Raw genomic sequence first — 23,103 nt, 5'->3', positions numbered from 1 at the left:
CCCGTGTTGTTTTGACTGTGTGCTTAGGGTCGTTGTCCTGTTGGAAGGGGAACCTTTGCCCCAGTCTGAGGTCCTGAGCTCTGAAGTAGGTTTTCATCGAGGATCTGCTGTACTTTGCTCCATTCATCTTTGCCTCGATCCTGACTAGTCTCCCAGTCCCTGCCGCTGAAAACATCCCCACAGCATGATGCTTCCACCACAGTAGGGATGGTGCCAGGTTTCCTGCACACGTGACACTTGGCAATCAGGCCAAAGAGTTCAATCTTGGTTTCATCAAACCAGAGATTCTTGTTTCTCATGGTCAGACTCCTTTAGGTGCCTTTTGGGAAACTCCAAGCGGGCTGTCGTGTGCTTTTTACTGAGGAGTGGCTTCCGTCTGGTCTGATTGGTGGAGTCCTGCAGAGATGGTTGTACTTCTGGAAGGTTCTCCCATCTCCACAGAGGAACTCTGGAGCTCTGTCAGAGTGACCACCAGGTTCTTGGTCACCTCCCTGACCAAGGCCGTTCTCCCCCGATTGCTCAGTTTGGCCAAGGGCGGCCAGCTCTAGGAAGAGTCTTGGTGGTTCCAAACTTCTTCCATTTAAGAATGATGGAGGCTACTGTGTTCTTGGGGATGTTCAATGCGGCAGAAATGTTTTGGTACGCATCCTGAGATCTGTGCCTTGACACAATCCTGTCTTGTAGCTCCACGGACAATCCCGTTGACCTCATGGTTTGGTTTTTGCTTTGACATGCACTGTTAACTGTGGGACCTTATATAGACAGGTGTGTGCCTTTCCAAATCATGTCCAATCAATATAATTTACCACAGGTGGACTCCAATCAAGTTGTAGAAACATCTCAAGGACAATCTATGGAAACAGGATGCACGTGAGCTCAATTTCTAGTCTCTTTGTAAAGAGTCTGAATACTTATGTAAATAAGGTATTTCTTTCCAAAATTTGTCAAAATCTTGTCATTGTGTGTAGATTGATGAGACAAATTAATCATTTTATAAATTTTAGAATAAGGCTGTAACATAACAAAATGTGGAAAAAGTCAAGGGGTCTGAATACTTTCTGAATATACTGTATACTGGATCTCCATCCATCCTTCCACCCAGCAGACAGGGAGATCTAGCGGTAGTGGTGGTCGGATCAGAGCCGACAGGGCTGGAGAAACACGTGTGAATGTTGCAGCCTTTCGTTACTGAGCCCAGTAATATTCTTCTTAGATAGGTGCTCTACTGTTCTGCTCTCACCACCAGTCCACAGCTCCACACCAAGAGAGATCTGTGCTCTAAGTCTGACTCATTTTCCAGAATAATTCAAAGGCAGATATTTGGCTAATTTGAGTACCCTACTGTTTGAGATAAATGACCTTGCTTGCTTATCTAAACCAGTGAACCCAGTAGAATGCCTATTAGCCGATATTGCCCTTGGAACAGAATAATAAATGGTAGGCTATTGATTGTTGTGGTTTGAGATAATATCAATGCTGTGTAACTGTGGAGCTGTTCACAATTAGAAAACCTGCTGGCTGCTGATTCACACACTACCACTGAATATAGTCAGTAGAATTTCTCAGCATAGACAGTATACAACAACACAAACATGCTCCAATATAATCATGATGCTTCAGCAGCATTTACACTATCGTAGGCAATATTTGTATCCCTCCGGATCATCATGGACCTTTCAGTAGTGGTAATAATAATTTTTAATAGCTGTGGGAGCGTCATTCAGGATGGTGTGTGGACTCCACCTCCATACTCCATCTTCAGAGCTATCCCTCCCTTCCAAACCTCTTACATTATGAGCAAAATGAGCAGTTAGGCCTTTCCCTGGCTGCTTTTTCTGTTGCTATTGGTTAAATGGTAGAGTACTGTGCTGCTGGAGGAAGGCTGGAGGAAGGGAAGGGGTGTGTAAGGGGAGGAGAAGAGGCTGAAGGGGGAATGAAGGGGAGTGTAAGATGACATAAGAAGAAGATGGCCCCAACATGTCTGGACTCTTAATGGAGTGCTTTTCTAGAAGTATCTTTCTCTCTACTTCGCCTCCCTTTTACTTTCTCACCCTCTTCCTCTCTCTCTCACTTTCTCTCCAATTTTTCTTTCTCTGTTTCTCATTGTGCTTTTTTTAGTACACACACACACACTCTCTCTCTCTTCTCTCTCTCTCTCTCTCTCTCTCTCTCTCTCTCTTCTCTCTCTCTCTCTCTCTCTCTCTCTCTCTCTCTCTCTCTCTCTGTCTCTCTCTCTCTCTCTCTCTCTCTCTCTCTCTCTCTCTCTCTCTCTCTCTCTCTCTCTCTCTCTCTCTCTCTGTCTCTCTCTCTCTCTCTCTCTCTGTCTCTCTCTCTCTCTCTCTCTCTGTCTCTCTCTCTCTCTCTCTCTCTCTCTCTCTCTCTCACACACACACACACACACACACACACACACACACACACACACACACACACACACACACACACACACACACACACACACACACACACACACACACACACACACACACACACACACACACACACACACACCCTGGTATTAGGCTCTGGACAGTGTTGATGACAGGCAGCTAGACCAGGCAGTGACCTGCTCCTAACCTTCAGGCCTACATTGACCTGTTTGCACTCCTATCTGAACATCCATGCCACCATTCACAGATTTCTGATGCTAGACCCCACTTGTTTACTTATTTAGATGCTGTTTGAATTATGGAAGAGCAAACAATCAAATAGCAGTCTCCTTGAAACGGTTTACGGAGTTTGCCCAGTCTGAAAAGGATCGTGAAAATATGCAACTGAAAAGAATCTGACTCGTGTTGCCACCCATGGGTACCATTTAAAACACATGGAAATAATTGGTCAACCATACGAGCCATCCATCAGCATAGTGATAGATATACAGATCTAGTTGTGGTTCAGTGGGCCATCAATACTGCCGGCCATGGTTGAATTGTCCACTGCTCGCCAAAAGACAACAATATTTATGTAAGTATGTATCCCCTCTGCCAGCTTTTTGACTATAGATCAGGATAAGTGCAGTTTATGCTGATGTAGAAGCTGTATTTAAAACTTCTAGAGGAGCAGAGCAGTTCTAACACCACATCAACTCAGCCATACCCATCATTTTAAAACCAGACCCTAGGCCCTGGTGAAAAACTCAGGCACTCTGCAGTATGATCTCTCTGCATTATTCAACGAATATTTTAACATTATCTTTGTCAGTTGTTCGTGCTCACATCCAGTGAATTGAACAATAGCACTGCTCTGCAAATGTGTGCATTTGTGTGTGTGTGTGTGTGTGTGTGTGTGTGTGTGTGTGTGTGTGTGTGTGTGTGTGTGTGTGTGTGTGTGTGTGTGTGTGTGTGTGTGTGTGTGTGTGTGTGTGTGTGTGTGTGTGTGTGTGTGTGTGTGTGTGTGTGAAAACAGTTCCTGCCAGTAGCTATGGGTTAATGTATGACTCTTTTATCTTCTCCATCTAGCCCCGGACAGCAGTGCTCCATGCAGAGCCCAGCTGAGAGCAGACTGGATAGAGAGTGTGGGTAGCTAGTGTGAGGCCCAGGCTGAATAGAGCTGGAGTGAATGGGTTGGCTGAGGAATGGAGCGGGGGATGGGGAGGAGAGGAAAGGAAGCAAAAGGACAGAAAAGGATGGAAGATGTGAAATTTGTTTGGGAGGGGTGGGGCTAGATGTAGTCTCAAAGTGCCCAGCTAGCCGGCCAGCTGGTGCTTTCTAACCATTTGCTGCAGAGAGCTGAGCCCCTGGGCTGTCTTCCAGGAGTTCTACACACACATACACTCTCTCACACTCACACACGGCCACAGACATGCACGCACACACACACAACCACATGCATGGGCGCAAACCACACATACACACATACTGTAAACACACACAGAGACAGACACACTCAATAGTTTTTGTTGGAGGGTTTTTGACCAAGCCAAATTGTGCCACTATTTCAATTAATTACATTGTGTTTGGCAGCCACAGTAGATGTTATTCAGCCCACTTAACTTATTCAGTTTAAGTCATTTTCTGTCAGTATTCCAAATAAAGTCATGTTTAGTAATGTTCAATATGGAAAATGCAATGGAAACATTAGAAAAGCAGCAGATTCAATATCTAAATTCTTACCAGGGTCAGCTCTACTGCACCATAACTCTCAATGGGCAGATGAGAAAAGAAGCCATCATCAGCAATCAATGACAATCACTCCAAATGAAAAAGCAATTGCTAAACCTAAACAGTTAAATACCATCGCCGAACCATGCTTTCATCCAGATTAAATCGAAATTGTCATCACAAAAAATCTGGCCTCTGTGTAATCAAAATGGTTTGCAGATTAAAATAAGCATAAGGGAACAATGAATTCAATGAAATGTGGATGGGATTGCCCATGATCAAGGGACAGCTCGGCTTACCATTAGACACTTAGGATCAGACAGTAGTAGTAGTATTTGTAGTAGTAGTAGTAGAGTATTAGTAGTAGCAGTAGGCTAGTAGTAGTAGTAGTAGTATGCTATTAGTAGTAGTAGTAGTAGTAGTAAGCTATTAGTAGTAGACATAGTAGTAGTAGGCTAGTAGTAGTAGTAGTGTTAGTAGTAGTAGTATGCTAGTAGTAGTAGTAGTAGTAGGCTAGTAGTAGTAGTATTCGTAGTAGTAGTATGCTATTAGTAGTAGTAGTAGGCTAGTAGTAGTAGTAGTAGTAGTGTTAGTAGTAGTAGTGTTAGTAGTAGTAGTATGCTATTAGTAGTAGACGTAGTAGTAGTAGTAGGCTAGTAGTAGTAGTAGTAGTAGTAGTAGTAATAGTAGTGTTAGTAGTAGTAGTATGCTATTAGTAGTAGACGTAGGAGTATGCTAGTAGTAGTAGTAGTAGTATGCTATTAGTAGTAGTAGTAGTAGTAGGCTAGTAGTAGTAGTAGTAGTAGTAGTGTTAGTAGTAGTAGTAGTATGCTATTAGTAGTAATAGTAGGCTAGTAGTAGTATGCTATTAGTAGTAGAAGTAGTAGTAGTAGGCTAGCAGTAGTAGTAGTAGTAGTAGTAGTAGTATGCTATTAGTAGTAGAAGTAGTAGTAGTAGTAGTAGTAGTATGCTATTAGTAGTACAAATAGCAGTAGTAGGCTAGTAGTAGTAGTAGTGTTAGTAGTAGTAGTATGCTATTAGTAGTAGTAGTAGTAGTAGTAGTAGTAGTATGCTATTAGTAGTAGAAGTAGTAGTAGTAGTATGCTATTAGTAGTAGAAATAGCAGTAGTAGGCTAGTAGTAGTAGTAGTGTTAGTAGTAGTAGTATGCTATTAGTAGTAGTAGTAGGCTAGTAGTAGTTGGTGTTGTAGTTGTAGGCTATTAGTATTAGTAAGCTTAATAGTAGTAGTAGTAGTATGCTGTTAGTAATAGAAGTAGTAGTAGTAGGCTAGTAGTAGTAGTAGTAGTAGTAGTAGTAATAGTAGTAGTAGTATGCTATTAGTAGTAGTAGTAGTAGTAGTAGTATTCGTAGTAGTAGTATGCTATTAGTAGTAGTAGTAGGGTAGTAGTAGTAGTAGTAGTAGTAGTGTTAGTAGTAGTAGTAGTAGTAGTGTCAGTAGTAGTAGTATGCTATTAGTAGTAGTAGTAGTAGGCTAGTAGTAGTAGTAGTAGTAGTAGTAGTAGTGTTAGTAGTAGTAGTATGCAATTAGTAGTAGTAGGCTAGTAGTAGTAGTAGTAGTAGTAGTGTTAGTAGTAGTATGCTATTAGTAGTAGACGTAGTAGTAGTAGGCTAGTAGTAGTAGTATGCTATTAGTAGTAGACGTAGTAGTAGTATGCTATTAGTAGTAATAGTAGGCTAGTAGTAGTAGTAGTAGTAGTAATATGCTATTAGTAGTAGAAGTAGTAGTAGTAGGCTAGTAGTAGTAGTATGCTATTAGTAGTAGAAGTAGTAGTAGTGGTAGTAGTAGTAGTATGCTATTAGTAGTAGAAGTAGCAGTAGTAGGCTAGTAGTAGTAGTAGTAGTAGTAGTAGCAGTAGTAGTATGCTATTAGTAGTAGAAGTAGTAGTAGTAGGCTAGTAGTAGTAGTAGTAGTGTTAGTAGTAGTAGTAGTAGTAGTAGTAGTAGTAGTAGTAGTGTTAGTAGTAGTATGCTATTAGTAGTAGCAGTAGGCTAGTAGTAGTTGTTGTTGTAGTTGTAGGATATTAGTATTAGTAAGCAAATAGTAGTAGTCATAGTAGTAGTAGTAGTATGCTATTAGTAGTTGGCTAGTAGTAGTAGTAATAGTAGTAGTAGTAAATAGTTGTATGCTATTAGCAGTAGTAATAGTAGTAGGTTATTATTATTAGTAGTAGTAGTAAACTCAGCAAAAAAAGAAAAGTCCCTTTTTCAGGACCCTGTCTTTCAAAGATCATTTGTAAAAATCCCAATAACTTCACAGATCTTCATTGTAAAGGGTTTAAACACCGTTTCCCATGCTTGTTCAATGAACCATAAACAATTCATGAACATGCACCTGTGGAACAGTCGTTAAGACACTAACAGCTTACAGACGGTAGGCAATTAAGGTCACAGTTATGAAAACTTAGGACACCTAAGAGGCCTTTCTACTGACTCTGGAAAAACACCAAAAGAAAGATGCCCAGGGTCCCTGCTCATCTGCGTGAACGTGCCTTAGGCATGCTGCAAGGAGGCATGAGGACTGCAGATGTGGCCAGGGCAAGAAATTGCAATGTTCATACTGTGAGACGCCTAAGACAGCGCTACAGGGAGTAAGGCAGGTCCTCACCAGACATCACCGGCAACAATGCTGCCTATGGGCACAAACCCACTGTCGCTGGACCAGACAGGACTGGCAAAAGTGCTCTTCACTGACGAGTCGTGGTTTTGTCTCCAGGGGTGATGGTCGGATTTGTGTTTATCGTCAAAGGAATGAGCGTTACACAAGGCCTGTACTCTGGAGCGGGATCAATTTGGAGGTGGAGGGTCCATCATGGTCTGGGGTGGTGTGTCACAGCATCATCGGACTGAGCTTGTTGTCATTGCAGGCAATCTCAATGCTGTGCGTTATAGGGAAGACATCGTCCTCCCTCATGTGGTACCCTTCCTGCCTAACAACAAACCTACTATGACTACAACTATGATTACTAATACTATAGTAGTAGTAGTAGTAGAAATAAGTTATAAGCAGTAGTAATAGTAATAGTAGAATATTAGTGGTAGTGGTAGTAGGATATTAGCAGTAGTAGTTAGTAGTAGTCGTAGTAGTCATAGTTATAGTCATAGTTGTAGTAGGCTATTAGCAGGAGTAGTTAGTTGTAGTCATAGTAGTAGTAGTAGTAGTAGTAGTTGTAGGATATTAGCAGTAGTAGTAGTAGTAGGGTATTAGCACCTCGAGTAGTTAGTGGTAGTAGTAGTAGTAAAAGTGGTAGGCTAGTAGTAGTAGTAGTAAAAGTAGTAGGCTATTAGTAGCACTATTAGTCATGGTAGTAGTAGTAGTAATAGTAGTAGTAGTAGCAATAGTAGTAATCATAGTTGTAGTAGGCTATTAGCAGTAGTCAAAGTAATAGTAGTACTAGTAGTAGGCTATTAGTAGGCTATTAGTAGTAGTAGTAATAGCAGTTGTGGTAGTAGTAATCGTCTATTAGCAGTAGTAGTAGTATTAATACTAGTAATAGTAGTAATAGTAGCTGGTGAAGGGACAGAGACAGGGATAAGTTAACCAAGGTATTTATTGCAAGTGGGGGGAGGCAGGGGGAGCTCAGGCAGGTAACAGAGAACCAGGAACTGAGTCTGCGGCCGGGGCGAGGGGAGTAGGGGCAGGGTAAGCAGGTCCAGAGCGGAATCCAAGGAAGCAGTAAAGCGGAGTTCCAGGGCTAGGAAGCAGGACTGACGAGACGAGGGACTGGAGACAGGGACCAGAGTCAGAGTGGACGAAACTGTAGTGGAGAGAAAAGCAGCGTCAGGCTAGGGAAAACAGGCACCACAGGATAACAAGATCTATGCAGGAACAAACGACTTGAAATGCAGACTGACTGAGCAGAGGCTACGATCTGGCAGCGTGGAAGTGGCAGGGCTGAGTATTTGTAGAGGTCTTGATTATGGAACATGTTGCAGCTGGTGGTGATCTGCTCTGACTCCAGTACACCTGTTTCCACTCACACAATCAGATACACCCACACAGAGAGGGAGAGAGCACTGGGGGAGTGGGGGCAGATTAGGGAGACACAGGATGAGAAGTAGAGGGCGTGGCAAGGGCAGATGTAACAGTAGCAGTAGGCTATTAGCAGTAGTAGCTAAAAGTAGTAGATGGATGATGTCCACTGGAGACGTCCTATCCTGTCCTGTTTCCCCTGGTCCCAACAGTATGTTCCAGTTCAACTGGTGATTGACTGCCACAGTGTGGCTAATGCTACTTCCAGAAAAGGCAGCTGTAGCCTAGGCTAGGCTTGGTGTGGGAGATGGGTGGTTGTGGCAATAACCGCTTATACTGTATTTAATTGTCTGCCTGAGAGCTTCGCAAAGACAGCAGGAATACACTGCTTGCACAAACAAACACACACACACACACACACACACACACACACACACACACACACACACACACACACACACACACACACACACACACACACAAATACACACAGGTATGCATACAAACTTTGATTTGATTTGAGATATGCATGTGTGTTTTAGTGTGTTTGTGTGTGGGTTACAGACAGAGCACTTGGGACAATGGTGGTTTGAGTGACTACTTTTCTCAGTGTTTTATAGACGCATTAGCATTCTTACTGTAAAGGTACTGTGTGTACTTTTTCATCTAACAAACTGAGAAAATAAGAATCTAATTCAACAGTTCTTATCTTACAGCTATCAAACTAATGCATTCAGAGCTGAGATGTATATTTAGCTGATGAGCAGCAATCGTCCCTGCTGTCTGTGTGTGTATGTGTGTGTGTGTGCCAGTTTAAGTGTGCTGTGTGTCCAGTCCTCTCTTCCACACCACTGGCTACTGGTGGTTTGTTAGTCTTGGGCGTGATTATGTTCCTCTCGCCACACAGAGGGAGCACCAGCTTGTTTTTCCTGGTTTGTCGGTAACACTGTGGACATCTCGTTTTCTGGCCTTCCTGCTCTCTTCCCTTCCCTCTCTCTCAGGGTGGATTTTCATTCATTTTTCCATAAGCTGTGCTGTACTGCTAGGAAACAGGCGGTTGCCACAGAGACACAGCTCATCGGACACTTGAAGAGGAACAGGAACAGTACATCTATGTGATCTCAGCCTTTCATTGGCCGGGATGGCTCTGAATAGGGCCCGGACTTTCTTTCTTTTTACATTTTCTCTGCTTTTTTTTATTTTTCCTTCTCCCTATAAAACACCATATCTCTCAGAGGCTTAAGTGGGGGGATACTATGGCTTCCTGTTGGTGCTATTTGAAGTGGTTTAAGGGGTGGAATTGCATTGGATTCATTTTAAATCCAAGGTTTATCCTCTGTGATCGGTACCTCAATACTTACATACTGTACATAGAGAGAATATGGGAGGGAACACATCCCTTCTCCATTGTTGCACTCGTCTCTCACCCATTCTTTACTAATGGACCACCACTACTACTACAACCTGAGTATGAAATGAAAAGTTATAGGTCAGGATGATGACAAAGCAGTAACGTTAAGACAGGAGAAGATATGGATCCTGTTGCACTCTGTCTAATTACCCCTCCCTGTGTGGTGTCCCGGGGGTCCTGCCAGGCGGGCGCCACTGTGGGCCAACTCCACCCCCACCTGTGGGCACGTCATTTCCACCTGGCTGGGTACACAGGCCTGTCTAATTACTGGCCAGCCTGCCATAGCAATGAGCCAACGCCCATGTTGTTTGTTATTCGCAGGCTTAATTTGATTTCCCCCTTCAAATTTATCTGGGACACCTGAGATGGGTGGGGTTAAGGGTTGGAGATAGCTCCGTATGGGGGTGCAACAGAAAGGATGTTGTGTTTTTCCTGCATGCTGTACCTACTCTGGCCATGCGCCTAGACAGAGAGTGAGGAGTGAGATAGCTGAGATCCTCTGGTAATGTTCATGGTGCATCCAGCAACCCTACTGAAGCCATGTAGCTACCTGCCTACTAGTAGGTGTAATATTAACCACATAGCCTATTGCCTGTGCAGAATGGTGAGAAAGATTGACACCTAAAAGGCCGGAGTCTCACTGAGGTGTGTTTCAGAGGGGTGAAGGTGGCAGCTTGTGTGAAGTCTATGAAGTCTCTGAGACAGAGAGGAGCTGAAATGAAAACTGAGCAGAGAGAAGTGGGGAGGAGCGGGCCGGGCTGATGTTGTTGGAGACAGCAGTGGAGTGGAGAGACTCAGACAAGCAGAGCAGAGTGGAGCGCTCTTTAACTCTAAAAGTCCAGAGTTCCACAAGTTTCTCTGTGGCATCTCATAGGTCAGGGAGCTAGCAGCAGAGCAGGCAACAGAGCGGGCAGCAGAGCAGGCAGCAGAGCAGGCAGCAGAGCGGGCAGCAGAGCAGGCAGCAGAGCGGGCAGCAGAGCAGGCAGCAGAGTGGGCAGCAGAGCAGGCAGCATGGCAGTGTGACCCAGATCCAGATCTAGTTTCCAGCCACTCAGTGGTGTGCATGTACTGTAGGTCTCTGACAATGAGGATAATGTCCCTGATTCTATTATTACAGAGAGAAAGAGACATAGATCTGACAGTAGAGGTTCAAACTCTTGGTACATACAGTAAGTGAAACAAGACATGACATGCATGGTGGAATGAACGTTTGGTTAACGTTAGTATGGAAACAGAAAACCAAACAGCACAAAAACAGCACATCACCTGGCCTTGTGACGTTTCATTGAGGATGTTTCTAGTTTTGTTCTGGTCTGTTTGAATATGAACTTAATGTTTCTTTGATATGTTTCACTAAAACAGTCTGCAGTCATATTGGCTTCTGGATTGCTCTGATTGTGAACATCTGGCATATGGAAGACTAATTTGGCTCATGTGTTTCTCTCCACCATTTAGCTTCTGTGTCTCATTTTACTAACCCTACATCATCTGGTGCCTGAATTAGCTAGAGACACTCTTTGATATATATACCTGTTATCATAGGCATGCACAGGCATTTCTCACTACGCAGACAGGTATCATCACCACATGTCCTTTTGAACATTGTGTGGGGAGTGTGTGTATTCCCTGTGCTGGGTGACGTAGCAGCGGGAGGCAGGAGAAGGAGCCACCCCTGGCTGGTTAATGGTGAGGCAATGTGGGGGTCGGGGATGGCAGTGGCTCTGGCGCTCTGTAGCTCAGCTCTGTGTATGTGAGATGAGTGGCGTCCATGGTGGGCATGATCAATGGGCTCCACTTAGTGTGGCAACAGAGGCTGAGCCACAACGCCAAGTACCCTACCACACGGCAGGGCCTTTAAGGCCTGGCTGGCAGCCATTAGGCCACAACTGGACCATTCAGCAAGAAAGCAGAATAACAGTTAAATATTCTATCAGATCAATAATTCAGAGAGGGAGGGAGAGAAAGACAAGAGAGACAGAGAGAGGAAGGGCCTGGTAACCATGGCAACTGTAGCTGACTGTCACATGATGCGGAGGAGTGAAGAGGAAGGCATGGAGGGTGGAACCTGTGAGCCAGTGACAGAGAAAGAGAGACACGATAATGAAGTGAAGAGGAGGGCTGGCAGCAGCGAGGGGGGGTAGTAAATATCTGAGTTTCAATTCAGTGTCCGTTTAGAAAAGACGCCTATCTGTGAATCAGAAGTGCCCCGTGGAGTGTGATGACATAACAATCTATCCAAAGATGATGAGAGAGGTGAGAGGTAAATGGAAAAAAACACACATGGAAAGGGAGGGGTGAAGAAAGAAAGCAGAAGGGACAGGTGAAGAAGGACATGAGGGATAGAGATGAAGAGAGAGAGAGCGATAGAGGGAGAAAGGTGAAGAAATGGGGAATGAAGGAGGCCACTTGGTATTGTTTCAGAATTCCAGTCATGTCTCAGTGGACACAGCCTACTGTGATGTCATTATCGCCATACATACATACACTACATGACCAAAAGTATGTGGACACCTGCTCGTCGAACATCTCATTCCAAAGTCATGGGCATTAATATGGAGTTGGTCCACCCTTTGCTGCTATAACACTACTCTTCTATGAAGGTTTTCCACTAGATGTTGGAACATTGCTGCGGGGACTTGCTTCCATTCAGCCACAAGAGCATTAGTGAGGTCGGGCACTGATGTTGGGAGATTAAGCCTGGCTCGCAGTCGGCGTTCCAATTCATCCCAAAGGTGTTTGATGGGGTTGAGGTCATGGCTCTGTGCAGGTCAGTCAAGTTCTTCCATACCGATCTCGACAAACCATTTCTGTATGGACCTCTCTTTGTGCACGGGGGCATTGCTGAAACAGGAACGGGCCTTCTCCAAACTGTTGCCACAAAGTTGGAAGCAGAGAATCTTCTAGAATGTCATTGTATGCTGTTAATCCATTCTTCTCTAATTAAAAATCTCTCTCCCTAATTTCTGAATGATGTTTGTAATGTCAGTAGGCGACAGTAATCTATGCGTCAGAGCGGGAGGAGCAGGTAGCCTACACATGCACACACACTGGTAAAGATTTCCAACTGGCAGGCAGACACTGGAATAAGTTTCTGAGTGACAGAGTGAGGGCTTTAAATAGACCTTCTCGCTTTTTGGGGGCTGGAAAAAAATGCCCGGAGCCTAAAAGAACGGTTCCCATGATTTTAAATAACTGTTCTGTTCTGGAACAGTATAGATCACTTTCGTTCCCGGTTCTGATTTAAAAAAATATTTGTTATTTTTCTGGTTTGAATAATATCACAGGAGTGCTAATCTTATGTTTCCAAAAACAGAAACAATTTCAAAACAATCTGAGATGGTGGGTGTAGAAATCCTTTTTCTTGTGTTTTTTGAGGTGGAATGACCTATACAGTATCTACAGTTATTCTCAAAGCACACAATACTGTACCATCCATGTTGAAGAAGAGGTTTGTCCTTGTCTCTATATGAACACTATATATTCAGAGGTATGTGGACACCCCTTCAAAACAGTGGATTCAGCTATTTCAGCCACACCTGTTGCTGACAGGTGTATAAAATCAAACACACAGCCGTGCAATCTCCATAGACAAGCTCAGTGACCATCATAGGATGCCACCTTTACAACAAGTCAGTTCGTCAACTTTCGGCCCTGCTAGAGCTGCCCCAGTCAACTGTAAGAGCTGTGAAGTGAAGTGGAAACGTCTAGGAGTAACAAAGGCTCAGCCGCAAGCTCACAGAATGGGACCGCCGAGTGCTGAAGCACGTAGCGTGCAAAAATCGTCTGTCCTTGGTTGCAACACTCAGTACCAAGATCCAAACTGCACCTGGAAGCAACATCAGCACTAGAGTCAGCACTAGAACTGTTCGTCGGGAGCTTCCTGAAATTTGTTTCCATGGCTGCACAATGACAAGCTTCGCCTGGAGTGGTGTAAAGCTCGCCGCCATTGGACTCTGGAGCAGTGGAAACTCATTCTCTGGAGTGATGAATCAAGCTTCACCATCTGGCACTCTGACAGACGAATCTGGGTTTGGCGGTAGCCTGAAGAACGCTACCTGCAAGAATGCATAGTGCCAAATGTAAAGTTTGGTAGAGGAAGAATAATGGCCTGGGGCTGTTATCCATGGTTTGGGCTACGCCCCTTCGTTCCAGTGAAGGAAAACCTTAACTAGTTAAGGATACTATGGTTATCACTTTTCACATTGGATTTATTAACTACAAAAAGGTAAGACGTGTTTATATTACATTTCTGGTGCCACTCTGCACACACAAGCTTGTTAGCTAGCTAGCAAGTTAGCTCTGGTCCAACGTTAAGTCAACTCTCCGAAGTTCAAAGACATTCAAAGTTCCTTCATAGAAGCCACTCCTCCTTAGGTATAATTGTGTGGTTTTAATTCAGATAATGCTTGTCATAACAAGATGCCCGGCGCTTCAAGAAAAGCCTCCTCCACCACTTTCTCTCACTCTCTCCCCACCCACACAATTTTAGTCGCATCTTGCACCCTACACTTCTGTTTGTCCAATGCATGTAAACAACTATAGCTTGCCCGCTCCATAGAAAGCTGCTCTATCTGCACTGATTGGTGATGTCATTTAATGTCATGCAAAATGTACTTTTTGGGGGGATCGAACCGGTTCAGAACTTTATTTGGCTGGTCGGAACTGTGGAACGGAACAAAAACATTGATGGTTCTGTTCCGAAAAAAACGATTTCATTTAGAAAATCATTTAGGATCCCATGTTTCATGAGCTGAAATAAAAGATCCCAGAAATGTTCCATATGCACGAAAAGCGTATTTCTCTACATTTCTTTGTGCAAATCTGTTTACCTCCCTGTTAGTGAGCATTTATATTTTCCAATATAATCCATCCACCTGACAGGTGTGGCATATCAAGAAACTGATTAAACAGCATGATCATTACACAAGTGCACCTTGTGCTAGGGACAATAGAAGGCCACTCTAAAATGTGCAATTTGGTCACACAACACAATGCCACATGTCTCAAGTTTTGTGGGAGCGTGCAATTGACATGCTGATTGCGTGTATGGCGTCATGTGTGGGTGTGTGGTTGGCTGACGTCAGCATTGTGAACAGAGTGCTCCATGGTGGCAGTGGGGTTATGGTATGGGCAGGCATAAACTACGAACAACGAACACAATTGCATTTTATCGATGGCAGTTTGAATGCACAGAGATACCGTGATGAGATCCTGAGGCCCATTGTCGTGCCATTCATCCACCACCATCACCTCATGTTTCAGCATGATAAATGGTGGTCACACCAGATACTGACTGGTTTTCTGATACCGACTGGTCTTCCATGCCCCTACTGTGACCAACATATGCTTATCTGTATATGGGTTCATCAGTCCATGGGGGACTTTTGACCATTTCTTTGGATTCCTCGTCTTACTCATTGTTAGAAAAAACCTTTGGTCCAAATCAAAAGTTAGGGAATATATTTATTGAATATTATATGAATCCTATAAATTAAAAATGCCAATTTGTGTGCAATCAATTAGCTTAATTTCTCAGAGATCCAATTATATTTCAACAAAATAATGTTGCAGGAATACTAATCTTATCTGTTTCTAACTACAGAAACGATTTCAGAACAATCTGAGATGGTGGGTGTCATGGCTTGCTGAAATGACATGGAATGACCCGTATTCTAATGTACTGTGTTCTTTTCTATTGAATATGCTGGCAGGGTGGCCTTTCTCTGGCTTCATGCTGGTTTACCTTCAGCTACGTTCTTCTCTGCTGGATTATGCTCTACAGTTATGTGTGGCCAGGTGATTATCATAGATGTTGATACCGAATGCAGTTTTGTTTTCATATGGAGCTTCCTGAAGAATGCCCATTTTGGGGCCCATTTTGTGCCCCAGGACAGCTAATGCTATTGAGCATTGATCTTTGACCTTTTCCTCCAAGGCTAATTCAACTGTGCTGCTCACAGAAAGACATCCATTCATTGGCCTCACACTCCAGCTGTGGGGCCAAATTCACAAGCACAGAGAGGGGAATAAAGGGAAAAGACAGAGAAAGGAGAGGTTTATGTAAATAACAGTAGTATCAGAGCTTGGTCTCAGGAAATTGAATCAGGCCACTGGTCTCTCCTGGGAGAGGCAGGGGAAGCAGCCATTTGACCTGCCAAGCGTATGTGTCTGTCTGTCTGTTTCCTGCATGTTCTAGGTTTAGAGGCTCCCAGCCCATCTATGGCCCATAGCTGACCCCTCTATCTCTCTGGCTCTGATTAGCCCACTGTCTAATTGTAATGTGTCATGAAGGTTTGTCCACAGACCAATCATATGTTTGTATAGTTACTGTACAGTACAGGACACAACATGTGGTAAAGAGAGAGACGTAAACTGAAGTGATCAATGTTTTCCTTATCTGTTACAGGCCAATAATGGAGGCTCCAGGGGTTTTAACAGCCTCTGCTGTGGTTGTGCTGTAATCAGAGTAGCATCTCTCCTCTGAGGAGCTCAGTGCAGGCGGCTGCCACAGTATCTCCCTATATTGTACCTTGTTTAGGGCCATGAGGCCCAGTGATCCATGTCCAAGCACAAATACACACACACACACACAGTCATCACAGCATCACATCCATAATTACTGTACAACCTCTCAGGATCATCAATGGAATGGAGTGCTGTTCAGCTCACCCACCACACATACTGTTACAGTGGAACAGGAAGTTATGTAACCCAGGGGTAAAGTACTAGCCTACTAGCCTGATCACAGATCTCTTTGTGCTGTATAGCCAAGTCATACAGTATGGTCCTTGTTATGCCAAACATAACAGATCTGGGACCAGGCTAGTATAGTATTGCATGTAGCCTAAACATATCCTAAACTATGTTTAACCTGCACCCCTTTATCCCCATCCCTATTCTAATCCTCTGTTTTTAGCTGTGGTCAAAAGGTTTATTCTTGAAGATAACAAGGTAGCAGTAGCTTAGAATGGGAGTACAGTAGGACACGAGGCATCGTAATGACACAGTCTGAGAAGGGATTATCATCATACCAATAAACAGGCACTTTGCGGCCTTGTTTTAATCCTAATCTGTGCTGGTGCTGGGGTGTAGTGGTGCTGGGTGAGAAGGGTAAGCAGGGAGGCACCTGTTTGATGTGGGCCCACACAAGACCAGGAGGCAGGCAGGGTGCAGGTAGCAGCCAGGCTCAGGAAGGGACCAGGGACCATATATACAGTATCTCAGCAGTAAGTAGATCGTCTCTGATGGCCCTGCCCTAGTTAGGAAGGAAAGGTTGCCTCTGTCGCTGCCTCAACACCAGTGGAGGCTGCTGAGGAAAGGACAGCTCATAATAATGGCTAGAATGGAGTCAATGGAATGGCATCAACCACATGGAAACCACCTGTTTGTGTTTGATACCACTCCATTCCAGCTTTATTATGAGCCGTTCTCCCCTCAGCAGCCTCCACTGCTTAACACTAAATCAATGGAGGCTATCTTGACTAGACTGGGCCCATGGAGTTTATAATGCGCCACATTTCACAGTCCAGAATTTTACATTTCACAGTCCCTAGGTTTCCATGCTGCAAAGGTGGGATGAGGTTTATGCTTGAAGGTGCTATCAGCCTTTCCCTGTATTGGGCTATTCACGTTTCTTCTCTTCACTTTGGAAAACATCCATTTAGGATTGGGGTAAGGAATGTGGATAAATGCCCACTCAGGCTGATATCAGTCAGGGGTCAGTGCAGTTGGTTCCTCTCAGGCCATGCGTGGGTTTGTTTTTGTTTTGACTGTTGAAACCGTCTATAGTGGAAGAGGTGCGACCTACAGAGTTCACAGGTCCTGTACTTAAAGGTTAGGATTACTAGGAAGGAGGAGAGAGAGTCTCCCCTGTCCAATCAAAAACATTTTACCCAACTCTGTCATCAATCACCATGTTGATCTGTCGAAAGACTGGGCGCTTTCGACATTGCAGTCAACTTTAAAGGTGAGTCAAATCACCTTGCATCATAAATAACTCATCAATATTATTTGTTTGTCAGTCAGTCACAATTTACCCATGATACATCACAGTTTTGATGCTCTCAGACACGTCCTGAATGTCTATTGGCAAGCTTTATTTGAGCAGCCATCTTGGAACAGGTAATATGGTAATACAGGTGGTATAATCATTTAAGCTACAACAGCAGCTTCTTGGTTTCCTAGTCTCAGTTCATCTCACAGTGAGAGGTATTTTAGTGTCAGACTTTAATTGGTGATAGCAGTTCCTGTCACTTCTCCTGTGCTGGGCTCCAGATGTCTCCAGTGCTCTCATGCCGATGTGAACAATGCAGTCTCACTCTCCCACCAGGTATAACACTGTATAGCGTAGAGAATCTACGGAGATCACAGATTCCAACCTGATTCTCAGTTCTCTCTCTGCTATCAACACTCTATCTTCCATTTCTCACACTTGTTTTTGTGCTGATTTGGGTTGAAGTGTTCCTCCCTATCCCTGCTCAGTTGGCTGGCCTAGCCTCTCTCCCCCAGGTTAGGACTGCTGAGGGAGTCTGACCCTAAAATGCTGGGCTTTGTCAAAGCTAAGCTGCCTGGCTCTCCTGCTTAAAGGAACAAAACCCTCTTTTCAGTGCCTTGGCTGCAGACACTGCATGGCTTTGTGTTTGAGTGTAACTTTGGATCGATGCTACATAAAGAGGACTGAAGGACATTGGTGAAATGACGTAAGGAGGGGAAGTGTTAAGCAAGTGAGGAGATTAGAGGAAGTGAAAAAGAGAGAAAGAGCCATTTCTCCTGCCATCTTTTTTTTCTGTAACATCCTCTTGCCTCATCCTCTCTACCATTATAGAGGAGATTGCAGCTAGAAGGTGGGTGTGTGTGTGCACACAACATGTGTATCCAGTGTGTAGATCATTATCAATGACTGGGTATTGATCAGCTTCAGAGCAGGAGCAGGTGGTGAAACAGAAGCTGAGGAGGGTTTTCTTTTTTTCTTAGTGATGCCCCATGACCTTTGCTCTGTTGGTAACTACGCTCCTGATTGGTGCTGTGAGTGGCAGACAGGCTGGAGAGCATGTCACAGGACAGACTAGAGCCTGTTAGTCAAGTACTATGGTTGGTGTCAACTAGAGGTCGACCGACTATGATTTTTCAACGCCAGATACCGGTTATTGGAGGACCAAAAAAGCCGATACCGATTAATCGGACGATTATTTTTTTTTTATTTGTAATAATGACAATTACAACAATACTGAATGAACACTTATTTTAACTTCATATAATACATCAATAAAATCAATTTAGCATCAAATAAATAATGAAACATGTTCAATTTGGTTTAAATAATGCAAAAACTAAGTGTTGGAGAAGAAAGTAATATGTGCCAATATGCAATATGTGCCATGCATGTGCCATGTAAAAATGTGTGCCATGTAAAAATGTGTGCCATGTAAAATATGTTTGTTTGTTATGAAAACTTGAAACCGGCCCTAATTAATCGGCCATTCCGATTAATCGGTCGACCTCTAGTGTCAACTGCACATGGTCACTCAGAGAGGGCATACAGGTCAATGACTCCCTACACTCCCATGTTATCACACCCCAATACTCACTACAGAGAAACCACTGGGTTCTGATCTCAAGCCTTTGAGAAACAAGTGTCTGCCCTCCTCCAGCCTTCTCTCACTCTGTCCTCGGAGAGGAACAGAGATTACAGCTGCACTCTATTGTCGTGGTGACCCTCTCACTGTATATATTGTTTATGCTGTTTAGCAGACACTTTTTAAGTATGGACGGTCCCAGGAATCGACCTCACTATCCTGGTATAGCAAACGCCATGCGCTACCAACTAAGCTACAGAGGACCACTGTCTCAGTGTCTCTATTTTTTATTTTTATTTCATGTGTCCTTTATATCTGTGTATCGTGTGTGTGTGTGTGTGTGTGTGTGTGTGTGTGTGTGTGTGTCAGGTTTTAGTGTGGAATAGGGGTCCGAGTCCACAGGAAGCGGGTGGGATTAGCAGCTGCAGAGGAGAGAGGCAGAGTAGTGGGGCACACACACACACACACACACACACACACACACACACACACACACACACACACACACACACACACACACACACACACATGATGCCCAGCCTGTAACTGAGTTACTGTTGCAGGCCTCTCTGGCCAGGCAGTGGAGAGTCGGCAGTAAGGGCTAACACACTCTCAGCTTTCCCGGAACCCGTGTGTAGTTCGGGGCATCGTGACTACTGTTTGGTCACTCCTTCCAGGATGATCCTCTACTGTGACCCTTGCATTTGTTGACACTAATGGAATGAAAACAGTTATTTAATTTCAGCGCCTAGATTGGATGTACAGTTGAAGTCGGAAGTTTGTATACACTTAGGTTGTAGTCATCAAAACTTGTTTTTCAACTACTCCACTTGACAAACTATAGTTTTAGCAAGTTGGTTAGCACATGTACTTTGTGCATGACACAAGTGATTCCAACAATTGTTTACAGACAGATTATTTCACTTCACTTTTCACTGTATCACAATTCCAGTGGGTCAGAAATTTACATACGCTAAGTTGACTGTGCCTTTAAACAGCTTGGAACATTCCAGAAAATTATGTCATGGCTTTAGATTCTCCTGATAGGCTAATTGACATTATTTAGGTCAATTGGAGGTGTACCTGTGGATGTATTTCAAGGCCTACCTTCAAACTCAGTGCCTCTTTGCTTGACATCATGGGAAAATCAAAATAAATCAGCCAAGAGCTCTTGCTCCCAAGTCTGGTTCATCCTTAGGAGCAATTTCCAAACACCTGAAGGTGCTACCTTCATCTGTGCAAACAATATTATGCAAGTATAAACACCATGGGACCACGCAGCGTGTCATACTACTCAGGAAGGAGACGTGTTCTGTCTCCTAGAGATGAACATACTTTGGTGCGAAAAGTGCAAATAAATCCCAGAACAACAGCAAATGACCTTGTGAAGGTGCTGGAGGAATCAGTTACAAAAGTATCTATGTCCACAGTAAAACAGTCCTATATTGACATGACCTGAAAGGCTGCTCAGCAAGGAAAAAGCCACTGCTCCAAAACCGACATAAAAAAGATAGACTACGGTTTGCAACTGCACATGGGGACAAAGATTGTACTTTTCTGAGAAATATCCTCTGGTCTGATGAAACAAACATAGAACTGTTTGGCCATAATGACAATCGTTATGTTTGGAAGAAAAAGGAGGAGGCTTGCAAGCCGAAGAACACCCAACCATGAAGCACAGGGGTGGCAGCATCATGTTGTGGCGGTGCTTTGCTGCAGGAGGGACTGGTGCACTTCACAAAATAGATTGCATCATGAGGGAGGAAAATTATGTGGATATATTGAAGCAACATCTCAAAACATCAGTCAGGAAGTTAAAGCTTGGTTGCAAATGGGTCTTCCAAATGTACAATGACCCCAAGCATACTTCCAAAGTTGTGGCAAAATGGCTTAAGGACAACAAAGTCAACGTATTGGAGTGGCCATCACAAAGCCCTGACCTCAATCCTATAGAAAATGTGTGGGTAGAACTGAAAAAGCTTGTGTGAGCAAGGAGACCTACAAACCTGACTCAGTTACACCAGCTCTGTCAGGAATGGGCCAAAATTCACCCAACTTATTGTGGGAAGCTTGTGGAAGGCTACCCGAAACGTTTGACCCAAGTTAAACAATTTAAAGGCAATGCTACGAAATAATAATTGAGTGTATGTAAACTTCTGATCCACCGTGAATGTGATGAAAGAAATAAAAGCTGAAATAAATAATTCTCTCTACTATTATTCTGACATTTCACATTCTTAAAATAAAGTGGTGATCCTACCTGACCTAAGACGGTGAATTTTTACTAGGATTAAATGTCAAGAATTGTGAAAAACTGAGTTTAAATGTATTTGGCTAAGGTGTATGTAAACTTCCGACTTCCGACTTCCGACAACTGTATCTATTTTCTATTTACACTGTAATTTTAGGAGTATTTTTTATCTCTGCACAAATACCTCTATGGTTTTATTCTGTGGTATGAATACTTAATGTGAGTGCTTTGCCTTTTCCTCTCTACAGGCTAGTGTTTATAGGTTGTGCTGTAATGTACCTGTTGTTCCTCTCCCTCCTCAGGCTGATGCTAAGCTGGTGTGTGACGTGGTGAGTCGTATGGAGGACACCGAGCCATACTCTCCTGAGCTCCTGGGGGCTATGATCCACCTGTGGTCCGACTCCGGCATCCAGGAGTGCTTCAGCCGCGCCCGAGAATACCAGCTCAATGACTCCGCCCAATAGTGAGTACTGCTCTACCTCTACCGCCCCTTACAGGAGGGCCGGGTGCTACAGGATCAATACAACTCTCATTACTCTGTTCAAATGATGCTCCTGTTTGTGGATCACACATACATAAACATCATCCACTCACTCCATTAATTTATGTCCATGTGACTGTAGTCATATTCAACAAATATGAATTTGTATCAAACACTTATTTTGTATTTATATGTGCACATACACACAATCATGTAGGTTTTGGAGGGAGATCTTGAGTGCTTGAATTTGGGATTTTCTTAAACAGTGTGTGTTTGTGTGTCAGTCAGAGAGATATTATCCGTCTCATGACACTTCATTGAACTCTCAAAATGAGAGAGAGAGGGAGAGAAAGAAAGAGAGAGAGAGAAAGACCTAGAGAGAATTTAGCATCAGCTATCAGCTATTATGTAGTTTATTTAGGAGCCTGTGGTGCTCTCTCTCATGACACTTTAGTGAACTCTCAAAATGAGAGAGAGAGAACAACCACCAGGTGTGTCCATCGTCTCATCCACCCTATCCTGGGGCGGCAGGTAGCCTGGTGGGTAGGAGCATTGGGTTGGGCCAGTAACCGAAAGGTTGCTGTATTGAATCCCCAAGCTGACAAGGTAAAAATCTGTTCTACCCCTGAGCAAGGCAGTGCTATCTGTGAGTCACTGTACCCCGGGCGCCGATGACGTGGATGTTGATTAAGGCAGCCCCCCACACCTCTCTGATTCAGAGGGTTAAATGCGGAAGACACATTTCAGTTGAATGTTTTCAGTTGTACAACTGACTAGGTATCCCCCTTTCCCATCCCAGCTAACCCAATCTGAATCATCAATGAATGCTGCATTGATTAAGTGCAAAACATCAGACATTTAAAGGCAGCTGTCTTTGTGAGTGTGGTGGTTCAGTAAGTCATCATGAGGACTAGTATGGAGAGCTCCAGCGATACACCGTGACACCGGAGCAGGAGAGAGAGACAATGATTGTGGCGAGTGGCTCAGCTTCTCAAAGGAGGTGGGTAGCTTAAGCCCATAGTATCGCATTCCATTTTCTTTCAATCAACAATATGTTTATGAAACACATTTATTTCACATTTACATGAAACTCAAGACACACCATGTAGACTTTGATATGCCAATGTCTGGCATGATTATGTTATCGTACAGATTAGATTGGGTTGTTTTATCCCAGTCTGCTTTATGAAAACGTTGTATAACTCATTGAGTTGTATATGTCTGAAGGTAGCCCACATGACAGTTGTCTCTTCTCTGTCTCTCTCTCTGAATGTCTCTGGATATGTCCTCAGAC

General features: G+C 43.8%; 1 protein-coding gene across 4 annotated transcripts in view; it reads left to right on the top strand.

The window, feature by feature from the left end:
- LOC110520292 (guanine nucleotide-binding protein G(o) subunit alpha) overlaps window positions 1–23,103 on the top strand; it is a 150,542-nt gene that overhangs the window by 95,798 nt on the left and 31,641 nt on the right. For all 4 annotated transcript variants that reach the window (XR_016491961.1, XM_036974922.2, XM_090220772.1 and 1 more), the window contains exon 4: window positions 21,631–21,791. Coding sequence is in view for 3 of the 4 variants with exons in the window: in XM_036974922.2 (XP_036830817.1) it covers window positions 21,631–21,791 (161 nt within the window). In the remaining variant the exon portion in view is untranslated. The remainder of the gene's footprint in view (window positions 1–21,630; window positions 21,792–23,103) is intronic.

The sequence above is a fragment of the Oncorhynchus mykiss genome, chromosome 1 (genome assembly GCF_057628025.1).
Source record: "Oncorhynchus mykiss isolate SJ-2025 chromosome 1, ASM5762802v1, whole genome shotgun sequence".
Lineage (NCBI taxonomy): Eukaryota > Metazoa > Chordata > Actinopteri > Salmoniformes > Salmonidae > Oncorhynchus > Oncorhynchus mykiss.
This window is presented reverse-complemented; position numbering and strand designations above follow the sequence as displayed.